Source organism: Erinaceus europaeus, chromosome 4, assembly GCF_950295315.1.
Source record: "Erinaceus europaeus chromosome 4, mEriEur2.1, whole genome shotgun sequence".
NCBI classification, from domain to species: Eukaryota; Metazoa; Chordata; class Mammalia; order Eulipotyphla; family Erinaceidae; genus Erinaceus; species Erinaceus europaeus.
In genome coordinates, this window is record NC_080165.1 from 15,390,310 (window position 1) to 15,409,835 (window position 19,526).

A 19,526-nucleotide genomic window follows, 5' to 3' on the forward strand; every position below is an offset into this window, starting at 1 on the left:
AGACAGCATAACAGTTTTGTAAAAGACTTTTTTTTTTGGCAATCTTTATTAATTTTTAAAAATATTTATTTTCCCTTTTGTTGTCCTTGTTGTATTTCATTGTTGTTGTAGTTATTGTTGATGATGTCATCATTGTTGGATAGGACAAAGAGGAATGGAGAGAGGAGGGGAAGACAGGGGAGCGGGGAGAAAGACACCTGCAGACCTGCTTCACCACCTGTGAAGTGACTCCCCTGAAGGTGGGGAGCTGGGGCTCAAACCAGAATCTTTAAACCGGTCCTTGTGCTTTGCACTACGTGCGTTTAACCCGCTGCGCCACCGCCCACTCCCTGTAAAAGGCTTTCATACCTGAGGTTCTAACGTCTCATGTTCAATCCCCAGCACCACCATATGCTAGAGTCTGGTCTCCTTCTTCCTGTCCCTCTCCCTCTGTGTGTGTGTCTCATTAAAAATACGTAGGGGAGTCAGGCAGCGGGTTAAGTGCAGGTGGCGTAAATCGCAAGGACCAGAGTAAGGATCCTGGTTCGAGCCCCTGACCCCCACCTGCAGGGGAATCGCTTCACAAGTAGTTGAAGCAGGTCTGCAGGTGTCTATCTTTCTCTCCCTCTCTGTCTTCCCCTCCTCTCTCCATTTCTCTCTGTCCTATCCAACAACAACGACATCAATAACAATAATAATAACAAGGGCGACAAAAGGGAATAAATATTTAAAAATATATAATTAAAAGTAAAAAAAAAAGAAACATTAGAGAGAGAGAATGCCACAGCATCATGCAATGCCAGGGGGCAAACCCAGGACCTCGTGATCAGAGGTCAGGTGCTCTACCCACCACACCACTTCCCTGGCCACCACTGTTCTTTTTTCCCTAAAACTGAAGTTAGCCCACCCCCGTCAGCCTACATGACTGGACTGGCTCAGGAAAGACATCCCTGTATTTAACCAGTTCCAGCTGAGGCTCACCATTTCATTCCTCTGCCTCAGTCCACTCTTTTTCCTTCCTGCTCATTTTTCTACACCCCCAGAGTTGAACCCCTTCTCGACTTTTCCTCCCCTCTAGGGAAGCACTTGAGCTTTCACTAAAAACACAAAACACAGCCACAACACCTCAGAAGATAGAACAGACACCAACCGGCAGGGACACCCATCAACGGGGTGTCAGGTGATGAAGCTTCAGACACAGCTCACAGGATTCAGGGGACTGACACACAACGCTGACACCTTATGAGGTTACCAGATTCAGGGGTGGGCGTTGCGATGGCACAACCAGCTGAGCGCACACATTACCATGCACAGGGATCTGGGTTCAAGCCCCCCTCCCCACCTGCAGGTGTCTGTCTATCTCTCTTTTTTTTACTTTAAGGGATGGGGCTTCTTTTCTTTTCCTTTATTATTGGATAGAGTCAGAAAGAAAACTGAGAAGGGAGGGGGAGATAAAGAGGCAAAGAGACAGAGAGACACCTGCAGCCCTGCGTCACCATTCATAAATCTTTCTCCTTGCAGGTAGGGATCAGGGGCTTGAACGTGGGTCCTTGCACAATGTAATGTGAGCACTTAACCAAGTGTGCCACCGCCTGGCCCCTGTGTCTGTCTTTCTCTCTCCCTCTCTCAATCATTCCCCCCCCATTTCTCTCTGTCCTATCAAATAAAAAAAAAATGGCCACTGGGAGTGGTGGATTCATAGCACCAGCACCAAGCCCTAGTGACAGCAAGGTAAGAGCCACCACGTGTGGAGCGCCTAGGTTCTCTGACACTCCTGGCACCAGGGACAAAGCAGCCAGCCACTGAAATGGGCTCCACACTCCCCAGTGACCCCTGAAAGGACACCACAGTGCCCTGCAAAAGGTGACTTCTCTCCTGCCCCAGCTGTGAGGAAGGATGCACCTCCTGCCCCTCCGTGTGGAGCCTGGAGCCCAGAAGAGGGTGGCAGGGGTGGGCTGGGGTGGGGGGCTTACCGGGTTCTCCGTCTGCGCGATGCCAACCACAAAGACCAGCTGCGAGAAGAACAGCGCCACGATGAGGTTCTTGTGGATGTTGTGCAGGTTGGAGTGCAGCGTCCTCACCAGAGTCAGCAGGACGAAGGCCACCAGCAGGGCGGCCAGGGACAGGGCCACGGCAGCGTAGGTGATGATCTTCAGGGGCAGGACCTCTCCGTGCTGCGGGCGGGATGGCGACAAGTGCAAGGTGAGGCCGGGGTTCTGAGCAAACGCCCAGAACCCATTCACGTGTTGGTTGTCAGATGACTAAAGACCAACAGGAACCATGCAGTTAAAAACCCAAGAGCAGGGGGCCGGGCGGTAGCGCAGCGGGTTAAGCGCACATGGTGCAGAGTGCAAGGACTGGCGTAAGGAACCCAGTTCAAGCCCCCGGCTCCCCACCTGCAGGGGAGTCGCTTCACAGGCTGTGAAGCAGGTCTGCAGGTGTCTCCCCCCCAACCCCATCTTCCCCTCCTTTCTCTGTCCTATCCAACAACAATGACAGCAATGACAACAACAATAATAATACAACAACAGCAACAATAAACAACAAGGGCAACAAAAGGGAAAAAATAGCCTCCAGGAGCAGTGGATTCATAGTGCAGGCACTGAGCCCCAGTGATAACCCTGGAGGCAAAAAAAAAAAACCAAGAGCAAAGGCAAACAAACAGTCAGTGGGGAAGGAGGGTGGGAAATTCTGGGAACAGCTGTGCCCTCATTTAACTGACCTGGGCACTTCAACATGGCTGACAAGATGAAGTTTATATTATACATGATTTGCCACAATCAAAAAAAAAAAAAACCCGACAAAAAAGTTTTAAAACTGGGGCTGCAGTGGTGCACCTTGGCAGAATATACACAGCACCATGAACAGGGACCTAGGTTCAAGGCCCCGGTCCCCACCTGCAGGGGTTAAAGCTTCTGTAGCCTGAAGCAGTGCTTCCCGTGTATCCGTGTATCCCCCCCTTCCCTTTCACTTTCTGTGTCTAAAAGAGAGACAGGAAGAGAGATGGAAAGGAAAAAACAGCCACAAGGAGCAGTGGATTTGTCATGTAGGCACTGAGCCCCAGAAATAACCCTGGAGGCAATTAACAACAACAACAAAAAGTCATGAAAATCTCACCTGATGTCCAGGACACGCTGAGTCTATCTACCACAACCAGGGTAAGACTTCCAACCAGGTAAGACCTTGCAAACAGACTCAGTTTACACCAGTGGCAGGTGTGCCTGGACAAGGCTACTGTCCTCTGTGCTTTTTTGCAAAGCAGGACTCTTGTCCAGCCTCCCGAGCCCCGTGGACGTGTGACGTTCAGAGAACCAGCAGCTGCAACTAGTGATGACTTCCAGGAAGCACCGTTCTGAGCTCACACACAGTGGAAACTGCCCAGGGTTCTGCTGGGGGCCAGGATGGGGCTGGAGTCTGAGGCTCGAGAGCTCCAGATTTCTCCTTCAGCAGCCACTGCCAGGGCGCTGGCCCCCAGGGCCTGCCTTCCTGCTTCACAAGCTGTGGTGGCTCCTTAGTTCCTGTAACTGGGGGTCAGACTTCTGGCTCTGGGCTCCGGGGCCATGGAAGCCTGGATTCCTTCCCTGTTCTGACTGCTTCTACCTACATCAGCTTCCTCCCCACCCTGGCCCCCTCAGCACCAGGAGTCAGCACCAGGAGTCAGCACCAGGCTCTATTCAGCCTCCTGGCCACCAGAGGACCCCCAAATCCTGCCTCTATGTGGACAAAGAAACACAGAATTAACTCCCTCTAGCCTGAGACCGTTGCCACCTTCTCAGTGAGCTCACTTTTGGGGAGCACCCACTGGCACAGTGGGCGTCCGGAGGGCATGTCACCCTGATGCACAGGCTTACTCAGCCTCCCAAGAATGTGCCAGACTCGGGCCACTGGACACCAGCAAGCCCTGGAGAGGGACAGAGGCCAGCCTTTTGGGCCACAGCCAGGCCTGAAAAGCAGGCAGAAGAGAGGTTACCCCAGGACTCTGTCCCGGCTCCCAGACCCGAGCGTCCCTGCATGCCCAGCTCGGGCCCCACTGCCAATTCGTCCCCAGGTCCTTAGAGGCCAGCCGGCTCCCAGGCCACTGAAAGCGCAGAGGTTAAACATTAGCTTCTGCCCGCGCTCCTGTGGGGGCCTCCCTTTGTCTCGGGGGCCAGGGTGTGGAGCTGAGGGGGAATCTCTCTTTGTTCCACCAGCAGTGTCTTTTCTCCCCTAAACTCTAAAGTGAGGTAGGAACAGCATCATCTAACAGAGCCCGAGCACCCTGCTTTGAAGTGAGCCGTCTGTCCCTGGAGTCTTTTTCCAGCCCCAGTCAGGGTCTGCAGCCCGGCTTCTAATTTACAACCTGGCTTCTTTGGAAACCGGCCCCCCCCTTTAAAAAGAAGTTTTGTTATGGAAATGTGAACAGATTCTGGCCAATCCCACATTTAACGCCGCTTCTAATGGTCGTCTGGCTTTGTTTGAAGTGCTCAGAAGGAGACTGAGTCTGTCCAGGGGCAGGTTTTCTTTCTTTCTTCCTTCCTTTCTCTCTCTCTAAGTCTCTCTTTTGAGACTAAAAACACCTATTTATTTATTTATTTTACTTTCTTTTATTTGAACTTGAGAGCTTGGAGCCTCAGGCAGGAACGTTTCTTTGCATAACCATTATGCTCTCTCCGCCATCTGCCCCCCTCTCTCTTTGGAGGTTGAAGGGGAAGCTAGGCGAAGCCTGGGTATGCCAGCCAGGCCAGGGGGCCAGGGAAGCCGTGCCCACCTCACGCCTGGAGATATCCATGAGCACGGCGGAGCTGCTGGCATGGCTGCACTGGCAGGCGACATGGGTGCGGTTCCTGGACAGCAGCTCACAGCCCTTGGCCGACCATCCTCCACTGTCCCCCGTGCTGTGGAGAAAGGAGACGGGGTGAGGCCGCGCTGCATCCACAGGGGCCTCTGGGTCATCCTACCCCACCAGGAAAGGGTGGCAAAACAGCCACTGCCTGTTCGAATCCCTCTATCATCCAAGCCACGCTCACACCAGAGCGAAACGCTGTCCCCTACCCTGGGGCTGTGTGAACTTGGGGGTCAGCACCCTCTAAGTGTGATCTGGGCTGTAAGCATCAGCCAGTAGTAAAACTTCACCAGGGACCTCGTGGGCCCCGATGTCAGAAACTTGTTGTTCAGTCACTTTGTACTCCAAGCTTCTTAGAAGTCTAGAAAGATTTGAGAAATTTATTTCCACTTTCATCTTCAAACTGCGCGACATTTTATGGAAACTGGGGCCCTCTTTTTCAGTCTCCCTGCTGGGAAGCCCCAGTCTGACGGTACATCTCAGGCCCTGAGCCCTGCCCTCCTGGTCCTGGGAAAATTGAGCCTCTCCTCTGATCCTCAGTTTATTCATCTGCAAAATGGGATGTGAAGGCCACTCCACGTCCGCCCTGAGCGTCAGGACTCAGATAATAGGCGCCGCAGGAGGCAGGAGGGTAATTAGCACAGCCGCTAATTGCCGGGATTCAATCAGAGGCCACGGGAGACGGCTGTGTCTGCCAGCAGCCCTTGGCACGCCCTGCAGGGCGAAAGCAGGCCCTTCAGTCTTGCTTTTGTGAGCCAAGTGGCTGTTATGCCCCAGACACTGTGCTGGCTGCTCGTTAATGAGAACTTGGGCAACACAGAAGAAGGGAAGGGGTGATGCCCAGTCTCCTCACCATGTCAAACGTGCTTCTCGGCGTGAGCCCTGGGCACCCAGCACGGTGCCCAGTAGGGCCTCCAACTGGACACCCACTAAACTGAATGGACCCACCATTTAGGGAAAGTCTATGTCGTACAAGACAGACTCCCAGACACACAGACCTTGGCCCGAGTTTCAAGGGCTCAGCATGGAGGTGACAGGCTGGGCAACTGGCCCCAGCAGCGGCCCTGCTGGTCTCATGGGGGCGCCAGGCTGAGGTCAGGGACTGCGGCCTGGTACAGGGTCCCTTCCCACACATCTGGGGGTTCCTGAGCTGCCTGGAAGGGCTCCTGGGCCCAGTGTGTTAATCCCGGGAGGCTGTGGCCTGGGTGCCAGCAGGTGAGGGGCACGGCTGTGTGTGTGTTGCACATGTGGGTGTCTGTGTATGTGTATGAATGTACATGCATATGGTGACTGTGTGCACACACATGCATGTCTGTGTTTACCGCTGCAGGCACATTTGCACACATGTGTTGTCTAAGTGTAATACAGGGACTCTGATGCCCTCAAGACCAGCTTCTTATCCCATGAGGAGCTGAAAGACCACAAAAGAATGCCCCACCAGGCACTCAGCCAAGCAGATGCAGGGAGCCTATGGACACACTCTGCCTCAGCAGAGACCCATCCCAGAACGGGGCGCTCGGGGCCTGGGGGTGGTGGGGCCCGCTCCGGCTTGCTCTTACTTGATGGAATGGTTCCAGAACACACAGACGGGCTTGGTGCGCTCCTCGGTCTCCAGCAGGGTGTACTCCACCAGGACAGGTCTCTCCAGGGGGGTGGGGAGTGGGGTGCCCTCACTGTACACCACTGTGGTCACCACCGGCGTGTTGATGACAGGCCGATTGGGCAGCCTGAGATTTGGAAATGAGAGCACAGGGACAAAGGACTCAGCAAACACCCGTCCGGGAGCCTGGAGACAGCTCGGCCAGAACAGCGAGGTCCTGGGTTCCAACCTCAACAACACACAGCTGCACCCCGGCGGTGCCAGGGACAGCTCCACAAATAGAGGAGTGGTGCTGTGGTTTCTCCCCACCCATATATATCTCTCCCTTTCTCTCCATCTCTTCTAAAATAAATAATGAAATAGCTGGCTCTGAAGCATAGTATCATGCGTTTGTGAGGTCCTAGTGCCACAATGAGAAAAAAAACCAAAGCAAAATACTTGTTTGTAATAGCAGACATGAGGCTACAGGACCGAGGTCTTTCTAAGAAGAGATGGAATCACAGCGCTGAGCCATGGCCTCTGTCCTCCCAGTCAGACTGCTGCTATGTCCCGCTCGGGGTAGGTTCTTCACCAACCCCATGTGCTCAGGGGCAAAGGTGAACTTTGGAAGTTTAAAGGCGAGTTTAGGTGGGCCGGAGAGAGCTGACTCAGTAGAGTGTGAGGACCTGAAGTTTGAGCCTCTGATAGCACATGGGAACACTTATGCAGTCTCACGAATGGTGAGGTAGTGCTGTGATATTTCTTCTCTCTGTGTCTCTCCCTCTCTGTCTCTATGTCTCTGTGTCTGCCAGACTAGTGGAATGGCATCGCTGTAAAGCTCTTGCACCCAAGCAACTAAGTAGTCAAACAAATTAATGGGGCTGGGGAGATAGCATAATGGTTCTGCAAAAGACTAGAGGCTCTGAGGTCCCAGGTTCAATTCCCAGTACCCCCATAAGCCAGAGCTAAGCCGTACTCTGGTCAATCTCTCACTCTGTATCTCTTTCATTGAAAAATAGTAAAGTAAAAAAATGGTTTTTGAATGAAAAAATTAAAGGAGAAGAGGGTGCATACTGTGCAGGGTGAGGACACTGGACATGTAGCATAAACCAGCACTGATCTCTGGGACACGGCGAACGGCTACCCTGTCTGGTGAAAGGAGGCTAGGACATGATCACAACCCCTTGGGATTTCATCTGGCTACCAAATGTGCATGAAGACCACAGTCCCGGGGAGGGTCTACAAAGTGGGGCTGAGGCTGGAGAGGGAGAGATGCCTCTGATCACAGGCCACATCGTCACTTTGTGCAGCACTGGCTCTGCCAGCCGATATTGGCTGAGCAGCTTTCATCACTGGTGCCACCAGCAGACAGAACAGAGGACGGAGCAGGAATTCCACTGTGGGGCCTGTACTGGTGGGGGCACTCCTGGCAGTGCCCATCTGGCAGGCCCACAGCCTCTGCCCACCAGACCCGATTAAGACAGTGGCCTCTGGCCATGGGCCACTGAGAAATGTCCTTGTGTAGGTGCTCTGGTGGTCACACTCTGGACCTGGGGACACCATGGGGCACTCAAGAGCTGGGCCCTCTTGCCCACCCCGGGCTGGCCTTACCGCAGGCTGCGGCGGTCAGGGTCGTAGTGTTCAGGCAGGAGCTGCCCCAGGGTCCGGTAGATGATGACCAGGGCCACGGCAAACTGGCCTGGCTCATCCGGGTGTCTCTTGCGCCTCCTGGACGGGGCCTCTCCCTCAGTGCTGGGCCCTGGGCGTGTCGTCTGCAGGGCTGCCTTCCTGCCTGCTGGCCTCATTGTGGGCCCCTCTGCAACATGAGACAGCGTGTGAGCAACGACTCCTGCATCTCCACTTAATCCTTGGTGCTGGAGCAAGTGCTTCCCGAAATCCATGATTATTCTCACACAAAATAACACGTGGCTCCTGAGAAGGGTTAACAATGCAGCACACGACCTATAGCCCCACTTCTGGGGTTGCCCCCCCCAAGCAGAAATCAGGGACCCAAAGAGAGATCTGTGCACCCAGGTTCACAGCAGCATCATTCACAACCGCTGTTGAAGCAGCCCAAGTGTCCACCAACGGACAGGACTGTCAGGACCAGGAGAGCCCCTGGCCCCAGGAGCACCCGAGATGAGCCCCTCCCCCCACCAGGGCCAGCATCCATCGGGCCACGGCTGGCACTGACTCAGGCTGAGGTAATGCCCTCCACATAGCAAGCGGTTTCACAAGCCCTGAGCTCCTATTAACCTCTTCAAGTGGGAACTGAGGCCCTGAGTCACTTCCCTACAGGCGCCACATCTGGCCTGCGGCCTCTCACTGTCTGCTGTCTTGGCTGAACCTAGATGCTGGGCTTCTAGGCAGCCCCTCACCAAGGCTCTGTTCCCCTGTGCCAGGAGAGGCCACCAGGGGGTGCGGGTGCGGGTGCGGGTGCGGGTGCGGGTGCGTGTGCGTGTGTGTGTGTGTGTGTTTAATGGTGGCCTTTCAGAATCATCTCACCATCCCATAGAATGTCCCAAGAGAGTGGACACATCTGCCCTGTAACAATTTGCTCCTGGTCCCAAATGGGGGGACCTAGCCTAAAGTTCTAGTTTCTTCCACGACTTAGCTAGCTGCTCACAGTATCTCAGCGAAGCATCTGGGTGGGAGTAGGTGGTAAGAGGGGTCCACAGGAGGTCATGCTTTCTCGCCCACATGCTCTCAACCGTGTCTGAGGCTCAGAACACTTAAGATCAGATAAAATCGACGGCGTTTACAGTCAACAATATTTATACACCTTTCCCAAATTTGAGAGCTACTCTCTTTTCTGATCCAGCTTTCTGGTCTTTTTTCCAGCCATGACATCCTCTCCCCAGACAATAACTTGGATCCACCGCATATCAGATGTCAGGCTCAGGAAGAAAAAAAAAAAACTAGTATAGTCATGGGCTCTTTGGAATATAACTAAAATAGGACTACTAACTATCTACAAAATGAAGACCCCCCAACTCTTCATCTGAACTATTCCAGCCCTTAGGTTCACAATTAGTCAACAATTTGTTTGGCTTTATATATTAACTCTTCTTTCAGCCACCAGGTTTCAGATGCTAACATGATGCCAACCAGACTTTCCTGGGCAGATGACCCCACCAGTGTGTCCTGGAGCCCTGCTTCCCGAGAGACCCGCCCCACTAGGGAAAGAGAGAGACAGGCTGGGAGTATGGATCAATCTGCCAATGCCCATGTTCAGCAGGGAAGCAATTCCATTTTCTGCACCCCATAATGATCCTGGGTCCATACTCCCAGAGGGATAAAGAACAGGAAAGCTGGGAGTTGGGCGGTAGCGCAGCGGGTTAAGCGCACGTGGCACAAAGTGCAATGACTGGTGTTAAGGATCCTGGTTCAAGCCCCCAGCTCCCCACCTGCAGGGGAGTCATTTCACAGGTGGTGAAGCAGGTCTGCAGGTGTCTATCTTTCTCTCCCCCTCTCTGTCTTCCTCTCCTCTCTCCATTTCTCTCTGTCCTAACAACAGCGACATCAATAACAACAATAATAATAACTACAACAACAAGAACAACAAAAAAAGAGAAAATAAATATTTTAAAAAAAGAATAGGAAAGCTATGAGGGGATGGGATGGGATACGGAGTTCTGGTGGTAGGAATTGTGTGGAGTTGTACCCCTCTTATCCTATGGTTTTTGTCAGTGTTTCCTTTTTGTAAATAAAAGTTGTTTTGTTTTTTTTTTTAAAAAAAGATGCTTTCGGGAGTCTGGCGGTGGCGCAGTGGGTTAAGCGCACATGGCGCAAAGCGCAGGGACTGGCGTAAGGATCCCGGTTCGAGCCCCCGGCTCCCCACCTGCAGGGGAGTCGCTTCACGGGCGGTGAAGCAGGTCTGCAGGTGTCTATCTTTCTCTCCCCTCTCTCTCTATCTTCCCCTCCTCTCTCCATTTCTCTCTGTCCTATCCAACAACAAAAGCAACGTCAACAATGGCATTAATAACCGCAACGAGGCTGCAACAACTAGGGCAACAAAAAGGGGGAAAAATGGCCTCCAGGAGCGGTGGATTCATGTTGCAGGCACCGAGCCCAGCAATAACCCTGGAGGAAAATAAATAAATAAATAAAATAAAATAAATAAATAAATAAAAGAAAAAAAAAGATGCTTTCCTCTGCTTCCTCCCACATGGAAAGCCAGGTGTTGGGGGGGAAAGGTGGAGGGACAGGGGCAGAGGAGAGGTCCCAAAAGCCAGGGCTGCATCTCCTGGTCAGTAAAAGCATTACTAGGGACTACTAGCTGGTGGTCCCACAATCCAAACCAAACTTCACAGGGCTGAGTGGAGACCACACTGCGTGACCTGCCCTGAGCAGGGCTAAGGACACCAGGCATCGTGTAGCGGCTATTCAAGAGAGCAGGGAGCAGGGACAAAGCCTCTCCTGTGTGGTTCCCAAAGCAAGCCGGGTGCCTGTGCATCCATTCCTGATGCTACAGACCAGGAGACAGGACGGCCCCACAGTTTGTCAGAAGCAGACATAGCAGATGTCAGAGGGGGCCACAGGAAGCGACACACACATATAGAGAAATTTAGGACTACTCCTCAGGGTGGCAGCATCACAGAACTCAGCTAAATGTTGAAAATCCAATTCCAACATGGAAGCATGGCAAGAGAGCTCACCTGGGAGGTGCCTGCTTTGCCATGTGCACAAGCCAGACTTAAGGTGGGTCTCGGCTACACGGAGGGCTGTGGTCTTGTTCCCTCTCTCATATCTGTGTGTGTGTGTGTGTGTGTGTGTGTGTGTGTGTGCCGTGTGCACACACGCGTGCGCGCGCACAGGCACGTGTGCAAACGTGTGTGTAAAAACTTGGAGTGGTGAACCCCCAGCAAAACAGTTTGAAAGAGGAAGTTAGTAGATCCCACATCAAAGTAGACCCTCTTCAAAAGTTTCACTTCAAAAGTGAATCTCTCTAGCCAACAAAACAAGTTTATTAAAACCACTCCCAACCCTAGTAGCCAGGAAATAGCTTACCTGGGTTTAAGCCCTGGTACCACTATAAAAGGCACTGAAGGAGTTCTGTGGATGGTGGAGTGGCACTGAAGTGTCTCTCCTTTCTGCCTCTCACTCTCCCCCCTCCATTAAAATAATATAAAAAACATTGGGCTGGGGAGAATAATCATTTGGTGGTGTCCCGTATGCAAGAAGCCCCAAGTTCACTCCCTAGCCCAACATTAACAAAAAAAAAAAAAAAAAAAAGCTAGCATCAGGGAAATAGAAAAGTTATGCAACATACTTTCATGCCTGAGGCTCTGAGGTCCCAGGTTCATTTCCTGGCACCACTATAAGCCAGAGCTGAACAGGGCACTGGTTAAAAAAAAAAAAAAAGAAAAGAAAAAAGCAGGGTGGAGCAGATAGCATACTGGTTATGCAAAGAGATTCTCATGCCTGAGGCTCAAAAATACCAGGTTCAATCCCCACACACCACCATAAACCTAGAATGAGCAGTACTCTGGTTAAAAAAAAAAAGTAAACAGGGAGCCCGGCGGTGCCACAGCGGGTTAGGCGCACGTGGCGCAAAGCGCAAGCACCGGCATAAGGATCCCGGTTCAATCCCCCAGTTCCCCACCTGCAGGGGAGTCGCTTCACAAGCGGTGAAGCAGGTCTGCAGGTGTCTGTCTTCCTCTCCCCCTCTCTGTCTTCCCCTTCTCTCTCCATTTCTCTCTGTCCTATCCAATAACGGTGACATCAACAACAATAATAATAACTACAACAATAAAACAAGGGCAATAAAAGGGAATAAATAAATAAAATTTTTTAAAAGTAAACAAAAAATTTAAACTTTCAACTGTCTACTACAGAATCTCACATTTTCAGATGCTAATACTCTGAGGCCTTTTTCAGTAGCTGGAACAGTTGTGTGAAAAGCACGTGTGGAAGAGTCAACCTATCTAAGCAGTTTTGCACTGTAACCCCCACCCACCCACCCCCTCTCTGGACCGAGGATTTTGACAGACACAGCTCTCTGGGTCAGTGGGGAGGACTCGAAAGCTATGCGCACATGTGCAGGAGGCTCTCACTGCATGTCCTGGAAGTCCACCTCACATAACTTCAAGAGTTTCTCCATCCACCATGAATTCACTAAGGAACTGCAGGTAGTGGCCTCTGGCTGGCTCCTCTGCGTTCAGTCTGGGGGCACAAACTCACAGGACATGCTCTGCCATGAGGGTTGTTCTCGGTTGCTTCAGAGACCCCTGGAGACCTCACCCACATACCCCCACTGCTCCACAACAAAGCAGGAACTGTCAAAGGGCAGCAGCAGCAGTAGCCAGGAGGCCTCACCCTTCCGCTCAGCTGGTTTGAAGAAGTCGGCTGGGAAGATGACAGAGGACTCCAGCTCTTTGGGGTACTCCTCTCGCACGTCTTGGAAGCGAGGCACCCGAGCTCCCGTGAAGTTGAACTTGTTGAAGACGTCCACGGCAAGGACTGCGGGACAGTGCAGCGAGGTCACACGCCACGAAAGCCACCCTCAGCAGCTCCCATTCCCCGATGGCCACCCTGGCCAGACAGCCTTATCACACGACCCCCGGCCGTTCTTTGTTCCCTGCCAGCCCTACACAAGACACCTCCCTGGGGAGCCAGGAAGCTGGTGGTGGGTGGCAGGATACACTCTAACCACTAACCATATATATATCCCCCCCCCTTTCTTTTGTCATCACTGGGACTTCACTGTTCCCAGGCCAACATTTTCAGACACAGGCAGCAAGACACAGAAGGAAAGATAGACACTTCAGCAGCGAGGCTTCCCTCCGTGCCAGGGGGGACCATGCTGGAACCCGGCCCACAAGCATGGCTAACCAGGCACATTATTCAAGTGAACTATTAAAAAAAAAAAACCTGGGGGTGGCACAATGGGTTAAGCACACATGGCGCCAAGTGCCAAGGACCAGTGTAAGGATCCCCGGCTCCCCACCTACATGGGGCTTTCTTCACAAGCGGTGAAACAGGTCTGCAGGTGTCTTTCTCTCCCCTTCTTTCTTCCCCTCCTCTCTGTATTTCTCTCTGTCTTATCCAACAACAGCAGCAATAACAACAAGGACAATAAAATGGAGGAAATGGCCTCCAGGAGCAGTGGATTCATAGTGCAGGAGCCAAGCCCCAGAGATAACCCTGGAGGCAAACAAACAGACAAACAAAAACCCTATTTATTTATTTATTTATTGGAGAGAAACAGACAAGTTGAGAGAGAAGGAGGAGCAGGAAAGAGAGAGAGAGAGAGAGAGAGACTCATCACACTGCTTCACCCCTCATGTAGCTTTCTCCTCGAAGGTGGGGACTGGGAGCTTGAATCCGGGTCCTTGTATATGTGATGTGTGCACTCAACCAGGTGCACCACCACTCAGCCCACCTCTAAAAGAGCTATTTCACTGCCCTGAAACCTGAACATTTAACCCTCCAACCCCAGAATTATGTGTCATTTTTTGGAGGGGGATTAATAGTTTACAGTCAATCCAGTCATTAATACATGTGTAGAATCTCTCAGCTTTCAGCAAAATGCTCTCACCCTCAGCCTAGGTCCTCCTCCGCCATGTGCAACAGGGCCTGACAGCCCTCTTCAATCTCCCAGAGTCCTTTGCTTTAGTGCAACACACCAGACCCAGTCCAAGTTCTGTGTTTCCCTTTCTTTTAATTTTTTTATATTTTTTTCTTACTCTTTACTTATTGGATAGAGACAGCCAGAAATCAAGAGAGAATAACAATAATAATAACAACAAGAGCAACAAAGATGGGAGGGGGAATGCCCTCCTGGAGCAGTGGATTCATGGTACAGGCACCAAGCCCCAACAATAACCCTGGAGGGAAAAAAAAAAAAAAAGAAAGAATCAAGAGGGTAAGGGGAGACAGAGAGGAAGAGAAACGAGAGGAAGAGAAACGCAGTGACACCTGCAGCCCCGCTTCACCACTCACAAAGCTTTCCCCTTGTAGGTGGTGACTGGGGGCTTGAACCCAAGTCCTTGAGCTTTGTAACATGTGCACTCAACTAGGTACGCCACCATGCAGCTCCTTCCCTTCTGTTACTTTTCAACTTCTGTCTATGAGTGAGATCATCCCATTTTCACCCTTTTCTTTCTGACTTATCTCAACATGAATCCTTCAAGCTCCATCCAAGATGAGGTGAAGAAGGTGAAGCCACCATTCTTAATAGCTGAGTCGTATTCCATTGTGTATATAGATCACAACTTTCTCAGCCGCTCAACTGCTGTTGGACACCTAGGTTGCTTCCAGGTTCTGGCTGTCACAAATTGTGCTGCTATGAACATAGGTGTACAAGCAATGTGCCCTTGATGCTTGGGATGTCTTGGCTCAGGCGGCCAGTGCTCCCACATCCAGGGTCTGGCTGCTCTGTGTGAGTCTGGAAGCCCCCAACACAGAAAGGCTGGACCCGCTTTCCTGGAGAATCTGCATCTAAGTGCCGGAAAGGCCCCCGGCCAGGAGGCTGGTGTCAGCAGCCCCTGCACCCATCTGTCCGAGGTCCTGGCTAAGGAGAACTCTATGTGTCACCAAAGATCACCTCTGAAAAAGCGGCACAGGGGCAGAGCACAGATGACTCAATAAAGTGCACACTTAATCAGGCACAAGGACTTGGGTTCCAGACTTGGGTACGTCGTGCCAAAGGAAAGATTGGGAGTGGTGGAGCAGTGCTGTGGTATCTCTCCTTCCTTCTCACTCTCCTCTACCTCCACCCCCCCATTCTATCTCTATCTCTATCTCTGTCTCTATCTATCTGAAACGAAAAAAAAAAAAGATAGGATGAGTCTGGAGGCAGGCAGTGGCATACCCAGTGGAGCATACATGTTACTATGTACAAGGACCCAGGTTTGAGTCCCTGCTATCCAACTGTGTGTGGGGGGAGGGGGGAGGCTTCATGAACAGTGCAGCAGGTCTGTGGGTCTCTTTCTCTGTCTCTCCCATTTTAATTTCTGTTCTAGCAAATAAAAAAAAAAGCAAAAAATGGCTGCTGGGATTCATAGTGGACACTGAGCCCCATTGATAACTCTGGTGGGAGAGGAAAAAAAAAAGACAAGAGTCCTCCAAAGCAGTGGGATTGCACAGGTGCAAAGGCTTGGTGCCAACAAACAAACAGAAACAATGTAACACAGAGAGAAACCGGACTCTGCGATTTACACACAAGGAGACAAACTAGGACAACTTTGCCCAAGACAATAGTTGAGCTGGGCTGCATCCCAGGAGGGTCCTGGCTTCCACCCCCGAGCAGACCCATCGGCCCCCGCAGCCCTTACTCATGTTGGTGGTGACGATGATGAAGGGCTTCACGTAGGTCCTCCTCACGTTCCGCGCCACATTGCTGAAGTAGGCCTCAAAGTGCTGCAGCAGCTGCCCGGCACCGCCCTCACTCCGGTGGATCAGCTCCCACGCAGCCCTGGTACCCGGGGCCAAGAGGCTGCTGCCCACCTGGACAACATCCTGGTCAGACAGACAGACAGAGCTCAGCTCACTGTGCAGCTGACGTGGGGAGGCCTGGCTAATCCCAGCTCCCAGAAAGCCTTTAGGTTGTCAGGAACATACAGGGCTGGCTGGGAAGAGGAAATTAGTGTTTGAATCTCAAACGCAGAGACGCTCCGTCAGGGAGAAGTCTGGCTGGGGGTGGGAGGGGTAGTGTGTGCCCTGAGGTGCTATGGAGGGTAGGCATGTGGGGGTGTCCGGTTACCTAGTTCCAACAGGTAAATTGGGGGCCATTCCAGAGTGAGTGGTGAGCAAGTCTGAGGGCATGCTGTGTGTGAGTCACCCCCACATAGCTCAGGGGTTTACTGAACAGTAAAGGCCTGGGGTAGACATGGGGGGGCTGGCATCCCCACCCCATGCCATCCCACCCCAACCCAGGACAGATACCAGGCTTATAAAAGACCAAACAATGTGAACAAACCCCACAGGCCCGACCTCTTGAGCCTGGAATGAAATGGCAGTGGCAAGCAGACCCTGCTTAAGTTCTGGGGGTCCTGCACAGAAGGTGGAATTTCCCCCAGCCTCCCAATTCTGTATGGAAAAGGAATCCTCCAGACTCTCCATGGACAGCAACCTCCAGAGCCCCAGAGGATTTCCATGGAACAGGAAATCCACCATCACCACCCCCAGACTGAGTGGAAGAGGAGCTTGCCAGGGGTTTTGTGGCTAAGGAGGGTCCCTAGGGAATGGATGGGGAGGGGGAGGAAGTGGGGTGGAGAGGGAGAGGGGGATGGACATGTCTAGAGAGGACTGAGGGCTACTCAGTGGCACACCTGCCTGAGTGTACATGCTGCCAGATATAAGGGCCCAGGTTCGAGCCCACCTTCAAGTGGAAGCTTCACAAGAGATGAAATGGGTCTACAAGTGTCCTTCCTTCTCTATCTCCCCTTCCTGCTCAATTTTCTCTCTGCCCTATCAAATAAAATATTTTTAAATAAAAGCAAAAGGGGCCAGGTGGTGGTGCACCTGGTTAAGCACACGTGTTACAATGCACAAGGACCCGGGTCTGAGCCCTTGGTCTCCACCTGCAGGTGGAAAGCCTTATGAGTGGTGAAGCAGGACTGCAGCATCTCTGTTTCTCTCCTTTTTTTTGTTTTGTTAATTTTTCATTATCATTATTTATTTATTGGATAGAAACAGCCAGAGATTGAGAGGGAAGGAGCTGACAGAGACAGAGACAGAGAGAGAGAGAGAGACCTGCAGCTCTGTTTCACCACTTGAAAAGCTTTCCCTCTGCAGGTGGGGACAGGTATGCCACCACCTGGCCCATTTCTTTCCCTCTCTACGTTCCGCTTCCTCTCAATTTCTGGCTGTCTCTACCTGATAAATAAATAAAGTTAATAAAAAGAAAAAAGAAAAGAAACATCCAAATTAAAAATAATAATAATAAAAGATAAAAGGGCCAGGCAGTGGCGCACCCAGTTCAGTGCACACAGTACTAATCACAAGGACTCTGCAAGGATCTGGCTTCAAGCCATGGCTCCCTACCTGCAGGGAAGTTGTGAAGCAGGTCCGTAGGTATCTCTCTTTCCCTTTCTATCTCTCCCCGTCTCTATTTCTCTCTGTCCTATCCAGTAAAATAGACAAAAATGGCCACCAGGAGCAGAGGATTCATAGTGTACGTACCGTGCCCTGGTGACAACCCTAGAGGCAAATAAATTGTTGGTATGTTTCATATTGGTTTGCTCCCCTTCCCCCCGACCTCTGAGAGAATTGGTTTGGCCCTTGCTAGTTTCGCGCCACGCTTTCTCCCCGCCCCCTATGCTAAGGACGTCCAGAGTCCTAGCAGCAGCCACGGAGAGAGAATGATGGGGAAGCACATGGTGTGGTGATTTGCCTGTTAGTGAATAAAGATTAAACTGCAGCTTCTCAGCCCAGCCGTGTGTCCCCGAGTCTCTGTCTCTGTCTACCGCCACGATGCTAGCCCGGCCTGCTGGAGCCTCTGAACTTTAACAACGAATGGCGCCCACGTGGACCTGACCTGCGCATCTCTGATAAGTGAAGACAATTTGGCTACCTATGTACTATGGCCTTCTCTTCTGCTTGTGAAGAGATCTCCAAAGCCCTCTGCCCTTTCTTCACAAGACTGTTTCGCTGTTTCTGGAACATTTACCTCTGGACCACTCTGTGGTTTCCACCCAGCACCAGCCCACAAGAGCCCAACGCCAGCCTGCATGAGCCAGCTTTCCGCTGCGTGGTGTGGGGCATTGGGCGTGGGCTCCCTCCACGCTGCTCGGCCGCTGGGAACAGGGCAGCAGACATGGCAGGGCCATGGGGCAGGGCCGCGGTAGCCTATCCTGGTGGCCACTCCATGGCACCTCAGCCCGCACCTCCTGCACAGCTGGCCCGCCCACCCTCGTGCTATGAAGTCTGGACAGATCCCGGACCACCTGGAGACCGCGGGTTCCCTGCCGAAACTGGGCCCCCTGGCAGAGATCTCCAGCTTGGGTCTGAAGGCAGACAAGCTAGAATACGCAGAGATTCGTCCAGAGATCACAACCTGCAATTCCTAGAAATGAAGCTGCCCAAGACTGCTGGACAACACACTAACAAAAGTTTCTCTCCTTGTGTATTAATGACCATGTTTATGTGTGTGTTTAAAGTTTGGTAAACAGTAACTTTAAGGTTAAAAATATAACTTTAAGGCTAAATTCTTACCAGGCAAAGTTAAATGAAAAAGGTTTTCAACGTAATCCTCATAAAGATAAAATTAACTTACATTTAAAGTCTGAGGTAAAAATTAGTTAAATATCAATATATTTTAACTAAGTTGGTAAAAAAAAAACCTGCGCACACCTAGGGTGTGTCTCCATCTTGAATGGGTGTAACAAAAGGTTAAAAAGACGTTGTTGATATGTAAAAGTCTTAAATTCCTTCTCAATTAGAAACGATAGGTTGCTATGGTTATGCTAATAATTCTCATGCCTGAGGCTTTTTTCTTTCTATGGTTCATGTTTGCCTTTCCACATTTTATTGTTTGAACTTTAAATAGCCTTGGAATTGTGCTGGAAGGGACTTCCAATTGTAATAGAGTTATCAATTGTGGTAAACTTCTAACCTGCTACAAGTTTTGTTTCATAAGTAAGTGAATTGCAGCTGTCGAGTTCTCTACAGAAAAGCAGAATTCCGATGGCTGACATTCCCCATCGAGACAGACGTACAATTCTTCGGTGGACATCTGCTTTGGCCTCGCATTTCTATCGGACTCACTGGTACACCTCAGACACTTTGCACAAAACTAGCAGCTTCCCTGTGTGCTAATGGGTTTCTCAAAGACTGACTGCAGCCATGCCTTGGGACTCTAGGCCTCACCCTCCCCCCATGCTAGAAAATGCCCATCGAGGCAAGTAACGCCCCCCCCAGAGGCAGGAAATGTTTTTTTTTAAATATTTATTTTATTTATTCCCTTTTGTTGCCCTTGTTGTTTTATTGTTGTAATTATTGTTGTTGTCATTGTTGGATAGGACAGAGAGAAATGGAGAGAGGAGGGGAAGACAGAGAGGAGAGAAAGATAGACACCTGCAGACCTGCTTCACCGCCTGTGAAGCGACTCCCCTGCAGGTGGGGAGCCGGGGTTCGAACCAGGATCCTTATGCCGGTCCTTGTGCTTTGCGCCACCTGCGCTTAACCCACTGCTCTACGCCC

General features: G+C 51.4%; 1 protein-coding gene across 2 annotated transcripts in view; it reads right to left on the reverse strand.

The window, feature by feature from the left end:
- CELSR1 (cadherin EGF LAG seven-pass G-type receptor 1) overlaps positions 1 to 19,526 on the reverse strand; it is a 174,665-nt gene that overhangs the window by 17,980 nt on the left and 137,159 nt on the right. For both annotated transcript variants that reach the window (XM_060188786.1, XM_007522468.3), the window contains exons 19-24: positions 15,659 to 15,842; positions 12,699 to 12,842; positions 7,992 to 8,196; positions 6,361 to 6,528; positions 4,727 to 4,853; positions 1,953 to 2,153 (exon numbers count right to left, since the gene is read on the reverse strand). In XM_060188786.1, the coding sequence (XP_060044769.1) occupies positions 1,953 to 2,153; positions 4,727 to 4,853; positions 6,361 to 6,528; positions 7,992 to 8,196; positions 12,699 to 12,842; positions 15,659 to 15,842 (1,029 nt within the window). The remainder of the gene's footprint in view (positions 1 to 1,952; positions 2,154 to 4,726; positions 4,854 to 6,360; positions 6,529 to 7,991; positions 8,197 to 12,698; positions 12,843 to 15,658; positions 15,843 to 19,526) is intronic.